This window comes from Spermophilus citellus (genome assembly GCF_964194105.1).
Source record: "Spermophilus citellus genome assembly, chromosome: 3".
Taxonomy (NCBI): Eukaryota; Metazoa; Chordata; class Mammalia; order Rodentia; family Sciuridae; genus Spermophilus; species Spermophilus citellus.
In genome coordinates this window covers 150,697,271-150,713,682 of record NC_138184.1, presented here as the reverse complement: position 1 = coordinate 150,713,682, position 16,412 = coordinate 150,697,271, and the positions used below count along the sequence as shown (strand labels likewise).

The following is a 16,412-nucleotide window of genomic DNA, read 5'->3' as shown; positions in this document are numbered from 1 at the left end:
CTCATAACTATGCAGCTTATTCCTGGGTCAATTATGTTAAAATTAGGATTTTTCATTTCTATACTTTTTTTATGTTGTTCCTATCCCAAGGATTTTTATAAAATTCCAATTTTTTTTTTAAAGAAAGAGTGAGAGAGGGGAGAGAGAGAGAGAGAGAGAGAGAGAGAGAGAGAATTTTTTAATATTTATTTTTTTAGTTCTCGGCGGACACAACATCTTTGTTGGTATGTGGTGCTGAGGATCGAACCCGGGCCGCACGCATGCCAGGCGAGCGCACTACCGCTTGAGCCACATCCCCAGCCCCTAAAATTCCAATTTTATCTTAACAGTAAAGATAGGTGACAGGATTTCACCCATTGCTCAGACAGGTTTGAAAGGTTCAACATAGTGAGGATGAGTGACCATGCTCAAGTTAGAGAACCCGTATCACCAGGGAAGACAGGTGGAGCATCTGAAGATGCTGGGCTGCTCTTATCCAGACCTCTTCCTTCTCTCAACCCTGTGCCAACCCAAAGGCTGTGATTCAGTGCCAGATAAGTATAAATTCTAGGTAATATTTCTTCTTCCATGATAAAATTAGCTTATGAAAGTTTCAAAAGTAAAATTTCAAGTTTAATTCCTGTTTGACTTATTTACTTCAAGAGTTAGTTCAATGTGCAAATCATTTCTGAACTGTGGAATGTTTCTTATAAACTTATTCATAGGTGTGAAGGGGACACATAAGAAATTATAGATTAATATTAAATGTATTATTAGTGACTTTAAAATATTTGCCAACCTGGTGAATTTGTCCTTGTTTTTATCCACAATGGGCGGAATGCCTGCAGGCCCACAGGGGCATGGAGAGCTGGCCTGTGCATTTCTCTGGGGGGTGAGGTGGCTCTCAACTCAGATGCTCCAGGAGTTTAAGCCAGATTGGAAGACCCTGTTAAACTCTGTTATGGAGTTTGGCATTAGTTGCTGTATGATAAACATTTGTTGAGCGGGAAAGAATTTCAGTGTAGCTCACTCTAATTGGGTCTGTCTAGGTTAGGACAGTTTCTGTTAGCAAACCAGGTTTCTAGCTGCATGGCTCTTGGCCTGCCTTTATACGGAGTCCATTTGGGAGAAAAGAGTAAAGATTAGTATCCCTGACTCAACCCCCAGATAGTCAATCCATCACCACACAGTTCACCCTCCCCCTCTAGGCTCCTCATGGTCTCCATAACATCAGCACCCACCCCTCTAGACCTCCCTCAGTACGTACATGATAAAGGCAATGGCAGGGCTTTTGCAGGTGCTGTCCCTTCTCTACTGAAACCTCTTCCCCATCCTTTGGGTCATTTACCTTCCACAGGCACAAGGGCTAGATTGAAGCCTCCACCCTCACAATTATGTATTTAGATGAATGAATGAATAAATAAATAAATAAATAAATAAATAAATAAATAAATAAAAATAAAGATACTGTGTCCATCTACAACTAAAAAATTAAAAAAAAAACTCTTGAGTTACTTAACTTTGATGTTTACAACTAGGTATCAAGCATTTTGAATGGCATTTTGAGATCTAAACAATTTCTATAAATATTAGCACTAAAAATGCCTTACCATCATAGCATTATTGACTATAATAATTTTAGCTTCAGACATACTAGTAAACTGGTTGCTTTTATGTTTTATGCTGTGTTTGATCTTTGTAAAACCAACAAGATTCAGGATCTAAGGTCCAGGTTACTGAGAGATTACAACACCCAACCCTTGGTAGATACTGAGTGAGAAATTGAAAAGGGAGGAAAAATTCACTAACGTATATACACTGAGGGAGAAATTCACTAATAGCCCAGACATGTTTACCTTGCTGGAATCCAGCACAGTAAACAAGCAACTGGGTTCAGTAATGTCCTTTTATTGTCTAATGTTGAAATATTGCCAGTGAGTCTTGTCCAGCTTTAGCTGAATTATTCTTTTAGTAGTTTCTGGAATGTATTGTTTTTCATTCCAGATGTGTATTTTCATATCTAAAATAAAATAGAAAATACGAGGAAAATATTTAACTGTAGTCACATTATATGGCATAACTGAATATTCTGTATGCTTCCAAATATGACTTTCCTGCTTACCATTTTATAGTGAGCAAATTTTGAAATTGAGATCATCATCTATAGCAAACCTCCAACCTTTGATAAGATATATCTTAGTCAGGTTTTGATTGGGAGACCTAAGAAAGTACAACCCCCATGATTTGTTCTTTAAATAGTGTAACACATCAGGCAGATAGTCATTTAGCTTCAGTGATCAGTTCTCACTACATGATATGCAAAAAAAGAAAAAACCTACATCATATCTACTGTGTCAACTCTGATCTCACAACTGGAGACATATTCTTCCTTTTGTCAGTTGAATTCTCTGTCAAATCTCCAAACAAGCAAGCCTTACATTAGGGTAGCTAAGAAGTTTTCCAATCAGTTGGGATCTTTGATCTGTGTCTCTAACCAGAAAAGACATTTTAAAATTACCCAAGCTGCAAAGGTTATTTTGGCATACCGAGCACATGGCAGGAAAAAAGATACCTGTTGGTCCTTTGGCATTCATGGTACTATGTAGTCATAGTACTGGAGTCCTGTGCCTGCTTTTTCCTTTGTTTTTGGAGTTCTATTGTCTTAAGATGGACCTAAGATTCAAATGCTTTATCTTTTGGCAGAGTTTTCACTGCAATTGCCTACGGAGCTATCGCCATGGGAGAGACACTTGTTTTGGCACCTGAATATTCCAAGGCCAAATCTGGGGCTGCTCATTTGTTTGCCTTGTTGGAAAAGAAACCAACTATAGACAGTCACAGCCAAAAAGGGAAAAAGCCAGTAAGCACAACTATGATTTTAAGTGTCTACTTATTATATGAAGGCATTTATTAACTTTGCAAAAGGTAGTTAACAGTAACTTAAGGAGTTAAAAGTTTGTGTAAAATAATTTTATCATGGGGCTCGGGATGTGGCTCAGGCGGTAGCGCGCTCGCCTGGCATGCGTGCGGCCTGAGTTCGATCCTCAGCACCACATACCAACAAAGATGTTGTGTCCGCCGATAACTAAAAAATAAATATTAAAAATTCTCTCTCTCTCTCTGTCTCTCTCTCTCTCTCTCTCTCTCTCTCTCTCTCTCTCTCTCTCTCTCTCTCTGTCTCTCTCTTCTTAAAAAAAAAATAATTTTATCATTACAAAGGGGGAAAGGAGTCTTGTCTTAGGTTTTTTTTTTTTAATCTACTACTAAAATATATTCTTGTGTTAAAAATAGGTGGTTTTAGTTTATTTGCCTAATGCCATGAGAATGTTCTTATTTAGACAGCAACAGTGTTAGTCTTAGATGAAGATTTGTATTAGACTTTATTCATTTTTTTTCCTCTAACAATATGTGCAAAGTAAATAGTGTCCTATTGTTTCAGGTTCCATGGGAAGTATACCTACAAACATAGGTGGACAAAAAAGGAACTAGCCAGGTGCAGCGGTGCACACCTATAATCCCAGCTACTCAGGAGGCCGAGGCAGGAGGTTTGCAAGTTCAAAGCCAGCCTGAGCAACTTAATGAGGGCCTACACAACTTATTAAAACCCTGCCTCAATTTTTTTAAAAATTGTTAAAGGGCTGGGAACGTAGCTCAGTGGTAGTCCTCCTAAATTTGATCTCTGATTACCACCATCAAAAGAAAATAAAAGGAACCACTACACAAAAATTTAGCCAAAAACTCTAAATGTCTGTGAATATTAGAAGGGAGATAATAGAAACTTAAATAATTCTAAAATAAACCCACCAATAATAATCTTTTATGACAAATATATATTCCTTAAGACCTTTCTAGACATTTTAAATTCATAGATAGGAATTGCCAAGGAATAGCCAATTATAGATATATATTTAAAAGAAATTTTTCATTTAAACCTATCTCTCTCTAGAATTTTAATAGTAGATCTATTTGCAAGACACTTTTAAAACAATACAGTATCACTTAAATTACATAATTATCATAAGGAATGCCCATTGTTACTAAGAGAAATAAAAGGATCTTGAAATTCTAAAAAATAGAAAGTTCAAAGATAGACCACAGTTAAAATAAAATTTCATGCTTGTGTTTTGGAAAGTAAAGTACCCAGGAAGCTTTTTTTTTTTCAATCTTAGGATGTATATGTATAATAGTATTAATACTCTTGTTTCTTTCTAAAATTACGATAGAGGAATTGAGTATCTCACAAATATATTTTATTATAGAACTATATGCTTGGCATAGGATGTATACATTTTTCTTCTAAAGACTATAAAATTAACTTATTATCTTATTTAATCTTTTTTTCAACATGTAAATACTAAATATCATTTCCTCTGCTTTTCAAAATTAAAATCCGGTCAAACAAAACTAGAAAATATTGATAAGTGCTGAAGGTGAGTGATAGTCATCTGGAAGACCATTATATTCTTCTCTCTACTTTTATATATGATTGAAATTTAACATAACAAATACAATTTAAAATAGTAAGAATACATTCTTTTTTTAATATTTATTTTTTAGTTGTAATTGGACATAATATTTTTATTTATTTATTTTTATGTGGTGCTGAGGATCGAACCCAAGGCCTCACACTTGCTAGGCAAGCGCTCTAACGCTGAGCCACAACTGCAACCCCAGAATACATTCTTTAGAGTATTAAAGTCTAGGAGATTATAGAATGTCTCTGGATGCCTTTCCCAAAGGCATCAGAGCATACAGAGAAGAAATTGCACTCTATTTTTCTGAATTTATTTTTAACTTTTTTTGTAGATAATATTTGTATGTTGTACAGGCAAAATGGAAAACAGTGAACAAGCTAAAATTAAACTATATTACTCTGCACTTACATTTTGGCATATGTCATTCCAGATATTTTCATCTCCTGCTAGAACTCCTGATCATGTTAACTTTTCATTATATTGATAACCAGATAATATAATGTATATTTTGATGGTTCCCCTGCCTAGTACCACATGCTGGACTCAGAATTTGCTAAACCTGACTGTTAAAGCTGATTGTAAGAATCCATGTGAAAGTCCAACTATCACTACCACCCCAACACACCATATCCACATACACCTTCTTAGTTTATGTCTACACTAACAGCAAAAGTTTATAGTACTTAAAGTAGAATCAGGGAGGGGGCATGCTGGGGATGTAGCTTAGAGGTAGAGCTCTTGCTTTGCATGTGTAAAGGCCTAGGTTCAATCTTCAGCAACCCACCCACAAAAAGCAACTGGGTTCCGGAAGCATGAAGTTCAAAAGAACCCCAAATCTCATACACCAAAAATATAAAGGGAAAGTTAATTATCAGTTTACTGATAGTTCCAGAGATTATTTTAAGACATCCTTATTATACTTAATATTGGCTTACATACAAATTATCAATCACTAAAGAGATTGAAACATAGATAACTAAACTTTTGGGCAAGTGTCTCTGACTATTGATCAACTGAAAAGTGTCTCTGTCTAATGATCAAATGAAAATAAAGAGAGGGCTGAGGTTGTAGCTCAGTTAGTAGTTTGCCTTGCATGTGTGAGGCACTGGATTTGATCTTCAGCACCACATAAATACAAATAAAAAAATAAAATTATTTTTAAAAAAAGAAAATGAAGAGAAATTAAAAATATTGTATGTATTATATGTATGTAAATACAATCTACATATTGTAAAACCTAGCCCAATTTACAAAATAATACTTATAGTTTATGAAGACCCAACTCTTTGGATTAGCAGTAAAGTTCTATAAAGCACACACCAAATTTAAAGAAAGATGTATTTATTCAGAGCATCTGACCAAACAGCTAATCTGCAGAATGGATTGTTGTTTGAATAGCCAAACTGAAGGAAGCTAGTGCTTTTTAGAAGTTCAGTGAATTCCAGTGGTGAAGAGAACAAGAAATAAGGGCAAGTCTCATGTCCACATCAAGCCTCTTTATTCTGCTCTGGTTTAAAACAGAGATAATAGTTTCCTTGACCTCCTTGGTCAGGCTTTGCTGTTCTTGCTGGCCATCCCCATCTCCTAGGGATATAGCTAGGGATATAGCTCAGCGGTAGAGTGCTTGCTTAGTATGCATGTGGCCCCAAGTTCAAACTCTTGTACTGCAAGAAAAAGAAACATATATAACACCACACACACACACACACACACACACACACACACACACACATGCACGTGAAAGAAACCAGCATTTGTTTAGGAGGTCCACAGAGATGAATGTGATGTTTAAAATTTAAATGCACACTTTTCAGGAAATGCTTAGCCAATGTGCTACCATGTGTTAGAACCTTTCTAAGTCACCCTTCCAAAATTCCTTTCGTAGGACACATGTGAGGGGAACTTAGAGTTTCGAGAAGTCTCCTTTTTCTATCCATGTCGCCCAGATGTTTTCATCCTTCGCGGCTTATCCCTCAGCATTGAGAAAGGGAAGACAGTAGCATTCGTTGGGAGCAGCGGCTGTGGGAAAAGTACTTCTATTCAACTTCTGCAGCGATTTTATGACCCTGTGAGAGGACAAGTGGTAAGACTGCGCTTAAATACGCCTAATCTGGGGCTTACCACTACTATTCTTAAACATTCACTTGGGCTTAAGCATCTTTACTAGTTTGGGTATGGCAAACAATGCAGAAGTTAAAAAATAATCATAATCTCTAGCCCAACAAGACTTAACTAAGAAAACAAAGCAAATCAATAACAGAAATGATGGTTAGGACTTTGAAGTTAAATACAATGACCTAAAGATTCTTCAAACCATTCTGGCAACAGAATTTTGGTCTTAAAAGCCATGGAATTCTTTTAGAATATGGGTGTGGAGAACAAGTCTCATGTCCACATCAAGCCTCTTTATTCTGCTCTGGTTTAAAACAGAGATAATAGTTTCCTTGACCTCCTTGGTCAGGCTTTGCTGTTCTTGCTGGCCATCCCCATCTCCCAGCCCTCAAAAACTTAGGCAAGATTAAGGCTCATTTGAATCTGCATTTTTATATTGTAGGCCCTGATCTCAAAAAGATGGAACCTCTTCCTCCTATGAACACAAGGCTTACTTTTCTTACCTTGCACTTATCTTACTATACCTTATGTATGTTATATCTAGATTTCCATGACCTCTCTGCCACAACCACTACTTCTTCCTCTCTCTCTCTCTCTCTCTCTCTCTCTCTCTCTCTCTCTCTCTCACAAACACACACACACACACACACTCACACACAGAGCTTCCTATCCTGCCTCTCCCTCCTACAAAACACCATTCGTTCCTAAGGGCCACAGATGGTCATGTAACTCCTTACTCTCCTGCAGTGTAGTATTTTTACCATCACAGATTCCCAAATTCCCAATATATATTTGCAAAATGTAGTTTTCCAAAAAGGACTCCCTCAAACCAGGTTATCAGTGACCTATTTGGACATAGTATAGCATACTCACTCCCTGAAACCCTCTAATGGTCTCCCACTGCAGTGAAAATAACAAGGGTCTAGCATAGTAGTCAAAGTCTTTTATGATCTAGCCTCTGCCTCCCTCTCCCAGCTCCTTTATATCCCTCATGGTGGACTGTATGCCAATATGTTCTTTAAACACACCTGTGAGCCTTTCTTCTAGAAGGTTCTCGCTCTAACTTCCTTGCTGGCTACTTCTCGTCATCATGTCCCAATTCTTCATCCTTTCCTGCTTCCCTTCATTTCCCCTGTACACACCCTCTTCACAGCCTCAGTCCTGTCTGTTACCCTGTCTTCCTGGCACTTTCTTTTTCTGAGTGTATTAAGTAATTTGTTCATGTGTGGTGGGTTGATTGGTTGATTGGTTCTGCCTCTCTGCTAGAATATGAGCTGTAGGAGGGCAAGAGCTTCAACTTACATGATTTCCCTGAAGAATCCCCATCACATAATAGGAATGTTATGATGATAGTATATATCCACGTGAACACACATGGCTATGTGCAGAATGGCACGTCTCTACATGAGGATTGCTGAATCAGTCTACACCCACTCTCTCACTGGGCGTCAAAGGGGTCCTGTTGAGGTGGAGGAAGACATAAGTCATTCTCCATCTGACTTCAGGACAGAGCACCAGGGTTTACTCCAGACCCCATCATATCTCTGCAATATGTGGCCAATTCTAGAAATGTCAGGAAAGTTTGGAGTTGTCATTTCAGTGAGTTATAGGTTTGCTTCTTATACAGCATATGATTTATGAGCCTTCCAAGGTAACCTTATTCTTTGAAATAGCTTGAATTCCTACCTTTCTTGTTATGATTTGTATATGTTTGAATACAGTGAGACGTAACATGATACTGTTGTCAGAGCTTAACATGCCATTCTCCATTCTGCTTTTGGCAGCTATTTGATGGTGTAGATGCAAAAGAGTTGAATGTACAGTGGCTCCGTTCCCAAATAGCTATCGTGTCTCAAGAGCCTGTGCTCTTCAACTGTAGCATCGCTGAGAACATCGCCTATGGTGATAACAGCCGAGTTGTATCATTAGATGAGATAAAAGAAGTTGCAAATGCAGCAAATATCCATTCTTTCATTGAAGGTCTCCCTGAGGTAAGAAAATAGCTCAAATTTTGAATTACCAAACTGCCAAGGAGGCCTACATAGTTATCAGGCTTTAGTGGTTGCTTTATGTAGTCCTTGAATTATACAACTTATTTATTGCCAGCATCTAACATAAAACTTAGATTAAAAACACACAAAAAAGCAAAGCTTGAGATTTTCATATGACTATTTTTCCCAAGGCCCAAATATATTTATAGTCACAGAATTACCTTTCACATTTTGATTCTTCACCTTCTATCCACCTACACCCTGCCTTGTCCACACTGCCGTCACCCTCCTCTGGACCATAGCAGGACCTTTATACTCTGTCTTCCAATCTTATTCCTTTTCTTTATAACTTTTCTTCTTTACAGCAATCAGAGGGATTTTTTGGGGGGTGGAATACCAGGGATTGAACCCAGGGGTCCTTAACCACTGAGCTACATCTCCAGCCAGGTTTTCTTTGATTTGTTCTATTTGTGGGTTTTTTTTTAAGAGAGAGAGAATTTTTTTAATATTTATTTTTTAGTTTTCGGCAGACACAACATCTTTGCCTGTATGTGGTGCTGAGGATCGAACCCAGGCCACACACATGCCAGGAGAGTGCACCACCGCTTGAGCCACATCCCCAGCCCAATATTTTATTTATTTATTTTTATGTGATGCTGAGGATTGAACCCAGGGCCTCACACATGCTTGCAAGCACTCTACCGCTGAGCCACGACCCCAGCTTTTTTTTTTTTTTTGAGACAGGGTTTTGCCAAGTTACTCAGGGCCTAAGTTGCTGGGGATGGCTTTGAAATCGCAACCCTCCTGCCTCAGCCTCCCTCCGGAGCTGCTGAGATTTCAGGTGTGTGCCACCATGCCTGTCCAGAAGGATGCTTTAAAAGCATCAAATATATCATGCCCCAACCCAGCTTACAATTACTATGCAGCATCCCTTGGTGTTTATAAGGAAGCCCATGTGCCTTGTGTGGCTGGTGATGCCTCCATAGTCTGGCCCTGCTGCCTCTCATCTCCAGCCTTTGCATCTGCTCAATCTGCTGCAGCCATGCTGGTCTCTTCTCTGTCTCATGAACTCACCAGCTGGTCTCCTGCCTCAGGACATTTGCATTTGCTGTTTTTTCAGCCTAGACCTACCTTCTTCTGACCTTTTGCACAGCAGCTCCTTAACTTTCAGGAATCAGATTTGCAGATCCTTCCCTGGATACCCTATTTAAAATAGTCCCCTCTGCTCCTATCCCCTGTCACATTGTCTTCAGGGCACTTATCACATTACCTGGAGTGCGTTTTTACTTGTTTAGTGCCCCCCCCCACAGACTACAGTATAAGATCCTTGCCTGCCATCTTTGACACCTTGATCACCTTGAACTCTGCATTGACTCTGACAGCTGCCACAAAGTCTCAGAAAAGGAAAACCTTTTGGTTGACTGTAGAGAAGGCTTTGGTACAACAGGCACCGAAAGTGCACAGAGACAGGTCATCATAACTTCAAATGCTTATGAGATCTGAGCCTTTATATCTATACACACAAATAAAATAAAAATAGAAATACCTACTTCTGGGCTGGGGATGTGGCTCAAGTGGTAGCGCGCTCGCCTGGCATGCATGCGGCCCGGGTTCGATCCTCAGCACCACATACCAACAAAGATGTTGTGTCCGCCGAGAACTAAAGAATAAATATTAAAAAAAAAAAAAAAGAAATACCTACTTCTAAGTAGAAATAAGTGCTTACAATGCCATTTCTAACAAAGTTTGGCAGAGGCTAATGGGCTCATAGCCTGACTTTCCTGCTGCTAGCCCTTCCCTGCTAGCCCCTCCTCTCCACCCTAAGTGAGCCGACAGCCAGAAACAGGCCACTGGTGATGCGACCTCTGAACTGTGGAACAGTTCCACAGTACTAAACATTTTGGAATGATTCACATATTTTTCATCGATGGTGTAATCCCATGATGTCTTTCAGTGGCAATTCCCTTCGTAACCAAGGCACTTTGCATGGTTAATTGACAGTCAGATTGTTATCCACAGAACCCGGACAGTTCAATTTACGAACAGTAAAAGTGCTATACATTTTATATTTGCACCATTTGGCTTTTCTTCTTAAATTGTTTATCTTTCATTCTTTTCATGGCCCTATTTCTCAAATTTACCTAAAGCTACACTCTGTAAAGATTTATTGTGCTAACTTTTTACAATAGACTTTGAAAACTAAGATGTTCTTTCCTTAAAAAGAATAGCTTATTTCTCACTCTAGTTTACCTTTTTATCATTTTTTTCTCCCAAAGCATGTAGAACTGTGAGAAAATCTGATGCCAAAATAAAATCATTTAAAAATTTAAATCAGAGGATTTAGAAAAACTATATGTTATGAAATGTAGGCTAGTGTTCTGCATAGGACAAGGCTGCCCTCTTATGTTGAGTTGGCTTCAGAGAAGGAAGAAGGGAAAGCAGCCATTCATTTACCCAGCACTTTTTGTGTGTGTGTGTGTGTGTGGTGTTGGGGATTGAATCCGGAGCCTTGTGCATGCAAGGCAAGCACTCTACCAACTGAGCTACCGCCCTATCCCTACATAGCACTTCTATAAACAAAGAACTAAGCTAAATTTTCACCATGATACAGGAAGGATGATGTAACCACTCTACAGATAAAGAAGTTCAAGTAAGTTCCCTGAAGTTGAACAGAAAGTCAGCATTTGGGCCTGGATTCTTTGTGATGTGCCGCAGTCTGGCTGGGCACAAAATCACGAGCCACTCAAGCAGGAGCAAACTTTATTTTTGAAACTGCCGCCAATGCCCCATAGCTCCCGGGAAGATTGCCGACCAACCACGTGGTGTTCTCCCCGACCCCCACAGGAAGCCCCTCCTCCTAAATTCCCTCCTACCGCACTTCCCCAACCAATGGGAACTCTCCAGGAGTCCTGTAGCAGGCCGAGGTGGACAGCAGGAGTCCAATATCCATATGAATGCAGATCTTAACATAATCATATCATCTCAATGGCTTGCTGGCGTCACCTTTCAACCAAAAATGCCATGCACCATATTACATGGCTGTGGCTCTTAGCAGTGATGTACTGGAGGGAAGTAGAGAAATGACATTTATAGTGGTTCTAAGGTTTCAGAGGTGGGAACCCAGGTGCCCAGGGTTGCTCCTTGAATCAGAAGGGCTCTCCAGAACCACCAACACAGCTGGAAGCTTGTCAGGTATAACATGTACCAACATGTTACAGCTCTGATCTAGGTATTTGGGGAAGAAAAATAAAAGTGAACTTTGTGCTGGGTGTGGTAGTGCACAACCATAACCCCAACAGGTCGGGAGGCTGAGACAGGAGCATCTCGAATTCAAAGCCAGCCTCAGCAATGGCAAGGTGCTTAGCAACTCAGTGAGACCGTGTCTCTAAATAAAATGCAAAATAGGGCTGGGGATGTGGCTCAGTGGTGCCACAAGGCTGCACTGGGGTTTCAACTCAGTGGTGCCCCTGAGTTGAAACCCCAGTGCAAAAAAAAAGTCAACTTTGTGATTTGTTGCACTTCTTTCAGATACAATTAATTTCCTAAACCAAGTAAATGGAGCTTAGCATCCTTGCCAAATATAAGGCCACAGTTTCAAAAGGTTGATGGAAGAAGAAAGTCTTCACACATGGCACATAAAGGCACATCGATCTTGGGTTGGGATGTAGTCTAGTGATAGAATGCTTCCTAACATGCTGGCCCTGGTTCAATCCAAGCACTGGGGGAAAAAAAAGATATTAATCTTAATCCTCTCTATCAGTTATTTAGCAAACTGAAGTGGTTACCACACTTCTGCTTTGTGAGGATTTATTTTACTTTTACTTTTACCTCAGACTCATGGATTGCTCTGCAATGTCCTGTTCACTCAAAATGTGTATTTCCTGCCTTCATTACCCCTTCCCAACACTTATGCCTTTATTCACTCAAAACATAGCTACTGAGCCTTGTTCTTTGCAAACCATAATGAAACCATGTTTCATTCAGAGAAAATAACCAAGACCAATAAAATATAGTCCTGCATGGTTGAGATGAACCCAGATCAACACATAGACAGATTATCTTGATGCATGAAGACTGCAAGCAAACTAATGTCTGGGCTCAGAGGGCAGAAGGGTCACCTCTGGCTGGAGGTTCAGAAGGGAACTTTAGAGACTTTAAAGGTGACCTGAATAGAATTTCTGTAGTCAAAGATATAGCAGGGCCTTCTCTATAATGAGGCAATAGGCATGGTCCGAGCAAAAACATGGATACAGAAAATACTAAAGTATTCACAGAATAATAAGTGGTCAAACTAGGGAGTAGACTATATAGAGTGTAATATTTGATGAGCATGTTAAGGTACAGCTGGGCACTCCAATAGCAAGCAAGGAAATTTTAACCTTGAGAATCACTAAGTAGATTTTTGAACAGGGAGATGTTTGGAACTGGACACTGGAATTACTTTTCTAGCAGCAATGTAAATGATGATGTGAATGACAAAGAGACAGGAAGTTTGAGAGATCAGTTAGGAGCTATTTCCATAATTTAAAGGATTGTAAAAGTGAAATTGCCAGGGCTTGGCTCAAGACTATGAAAAGTGAACAAAGAAATAGATACTAGCTGGGGCAGCCTGCCGGGATCAAATACAATGTAATGGTGAAAGTACAAAGGAGGAAACCACATGAAGGAGTTTGCTGTGGACTGAGTCTTTAAGATTGAGTAGGAGTTCACCAGGCAGAGAGGGGCACAGCCATCCTTAGCAGAAAACAAACACACAGAAAATGTACCTGTGTAAAGTGTTGAAGGTGTTGGGGAGAAATTTTTAAATCACAGAACATAAGAAGAAGAGTCAAGAAGTCAGAAGGGACCAACACATGTGCAAGGACTAAATGTAAAGATTCTATGTGCCAAGCTAAAAAGCTTGGAATTCGTGTTATTGAAAAGAGGAAGCTACTAGACATTTTTAGAGAGGAAAATGACATGACCATATTTTGAAGACAAAAGAACTGGCTGTTGAGGGCTGGGAATATAGTTAGGTTGGTAGAGTGCTTTTCTTGCATGCACAAGACCATGGGTTCAATCCCCAGCACCAGAAGAAGAACTGGCTGTTGAGACTTCTGTCTGCTCATCCAAAATTCCAGGGGAAGGCAGGGACTGGCATTAAAATAGCAAGTCTGAATGCTGCTCAGGATTTCCTTACAACAGCCTTTCTGACAGGCATGCAGACACCCATCTTCTTACCCCAGTTCCAAATTTCTAAAGCTCTTAACTGCCTGCTGACAGTCCTGGAGAAGTCACAGAGGAGACAGCTAAAAGCTGTCCTCTGTAGAACATTCAATTCAGAAAAGAACTTTTACTGGGCTTTGGTCATTAGTTGCTATAAAGCAAGAAGCTGTGCACTTCAAATTGAAAAGTAGATTTCGAGGTGAAGTAGACATACTTATTATAAGGTTCTATCACCAGTTCCCTTCTCCACACAACACCTGCAGACAGGAGGATGTGGGGGGAAAGGTGACTCATGTGAACCACACGTGAATCACGCTGCATCTTCTTGAAGACACTGCCCCAGGATTCACCTTTGGAAGGTTACACACTTGGATTTGCTTTCTCATTTCTCATTGAGCGCCTCCATTCACACGTTCTTGTCTGGGTACCAATGGTAAATATTTCTTAGGCAACTGTCAGGAGCTACTAGAAAATAGTGTGAAGTCTTTAGGGAAGGAAAGTCAATGGGACAATCTAGAGAGCAAGAACCTGCTGACCCCAACTGAATGACCAATCATGATTTAGGGGACCACAATGGTTTCAGGATAGGAATGAAATTTCCCTGGCCTTTCCATGGAAAGAAAAAACAGAGAAAACAGGTAGTAGTAAGTAGGGGAACTATGAAAAAGCTGTGAAGTGCCCAATGTCATCCTGAGCACCTGGTGGCCTGAAAAGGTAAAGAGACTGTTTCAAGATGCATAACAGATTTCCAGGAAGAGTCATATCCCCCTGAGAACTGCATCCTGGCATCGGAGGGAAATGCCCACAGAAATAATGCAGGAGCCGACATGAAGGAACCCTGTGATTCCCTTATTGTTTTTAAATACTTTGAATCATCCAGGCACAGTGGCACACACATGTAATCACAGTGGCTCAGGAGGCTGAGACAGGAGGATTGCAAGTTCAAGACCAGCCTAAGCAACTTAGCGAGGCCCTAAGCAACTTAGCAAGACCCTATCTCAAAATAAAAAACCCCAGAAGGCTGGGGATGTGTCTCAGTGGCTAAGTGCCCCTGGATTACATCTCCATTTACCAAAATAAATAAATAAATACTTTGAATCATTTTGACCTGAAAGTAGAAGTTAATATAACTTATTAAAAAGCAGTTTGTGTGTACTGGGAACTTATTTTTGCCAATCATTTTTTTATGCTTTAATTTGAAAAATTCCTATGTAGAAACATAATGGCAAAGTTCTGCTATTAAGGATCCGATTAGATATGTAAGTGAGATGATAGTGTTTACTAATCATTTAGTATTTATTTGCAACAAAACCCAAGAACAGATCTCAGCACTTGTTGGGACACCAATTTTTAAGAGCAGCAAAATTTGAAATATTTAGACCATTCTTGCCCAAAGAGGCCATGCTGATTTAAATAACCAATCCTTCCTTTCTTAACTGTGTGTAACAGAAATACAACACACAAGTTGGACTGAAAGGACTACAGCTTTCTGGAGGCCAGAAACAAAGACTAGCCATTGCAAGGGCTCTTCTCCGAAAACCAAAAATTTTATTGTTGGATGAGGCCACTTCAGCCCTTGATAATGAGAGTGAAAAGGTAACTTCCTCTTCCTTCATCTCAAACATTAACACCAAATGTGAACATTGGTATCACAGAAGACACCAGGGACAGTTAAAAAAAAAAAAAAAAAAAAAAAAAAGGTCTGATTGTAATTCTAACTAAGACTTTGTTCTTTGCAAAAAGCTCAGTAGGTGGTAGGGATGTGGGAGAGAGCTGGGACAGATGGCATTTCATGTTCTGGAAAGGTTTTCTCACTAGAATTGTTCTCATTATCTGAACAATTTTTTGAAATATTTCTCCAATCAAGAAAAGAGTCCAAGAAAAAATTATTTTCTATTTTGTTACTACTCCAGTGATGCCAAACATATTAATAATCACATGAAATAAATATTCTGCACTATAGTATCAGACCTATTATTTTACTTTCTCCAGACAATTAGCTTGGTTGGAGGAGAAAACAAGGAAACAAAGGCAATATGACAATACACCTACACAGCAAACTCCTCCAGATAGCTAATTTTGCTATGTCCTTGTCCCCTGAATAATAGGCACTTGCTTAGTAAATGAACATTGATTAGATGAATAATTGTTAATATCTATCAAGTGTTTATTATGTGCAGTTATCTCAGTTCTCTCAACAACTTTATTAATTCACTTCTTTTGTTAGAAGGTCCATTTTCCAGATAGCCCTTTAAAGTTGAGAAGAGTTAAGTGACTTCCCTATATTTTAATAGAGGGTATCTAAGAGCCCAGGCAGATACATCACACATGCTGGCTATTTATACATAATTATCATTTTTGATTCCCAAAGAATGTGTTATGAAAGAAGAAACAACTTTTGGAATCAAACATATGCTTGTAATCCTGGATTCATCAGTTACAATCACTGTGACCCTGGTCAAGTGACCTAGAATCTTTAAACCACAGTTAACTTATCTGAAAAATGAAAATACATGGACCTTACAGGTCATTGCAAGGATTCAATGAGATATCCAACATTGGAACATTTTATCATGTTCCAGGTATTGGTTTTCACCCTCCACTCCCATTTCTTCTACACAGTATTAGAATCTCAATCAGCTGAGAGAAA

General features: G+C 39.2%; 1 protein-coding gene across 1 annotated transcript in view; it reads left to right on the top strand.

Annotated features, from left to right (window-relative positions):
• ABCB5 (ATP binding cassette subfamily B member 5) overlaps nt 1-16,412 on the top strand; it is a gene marked incomplete at both ends in the record, with an annotated part of 141,448 nt that overhangs the window by 108,558 nt on the left and 16,478 nt on the right. The window contains 4 exons of the mRNA XM_081283287.1: nt 2,683-2,839; nt 6,340-6,537; nt 8,351-8,557; nt 15,212-15,358. Coding sequence (XP_081139413.1) covers nt 2,683-2,839; nt 6,340-6,537; nt 8,351-8,557; nt 15,212-15,358 — 709 coding nt within the window. The remainder of the gene's footprint in view (nt 1-2,682; nt 2,840-6,339; nt 6,538-8,350; nt 8,558-15,211; nt 15,359-16,412) is intronic.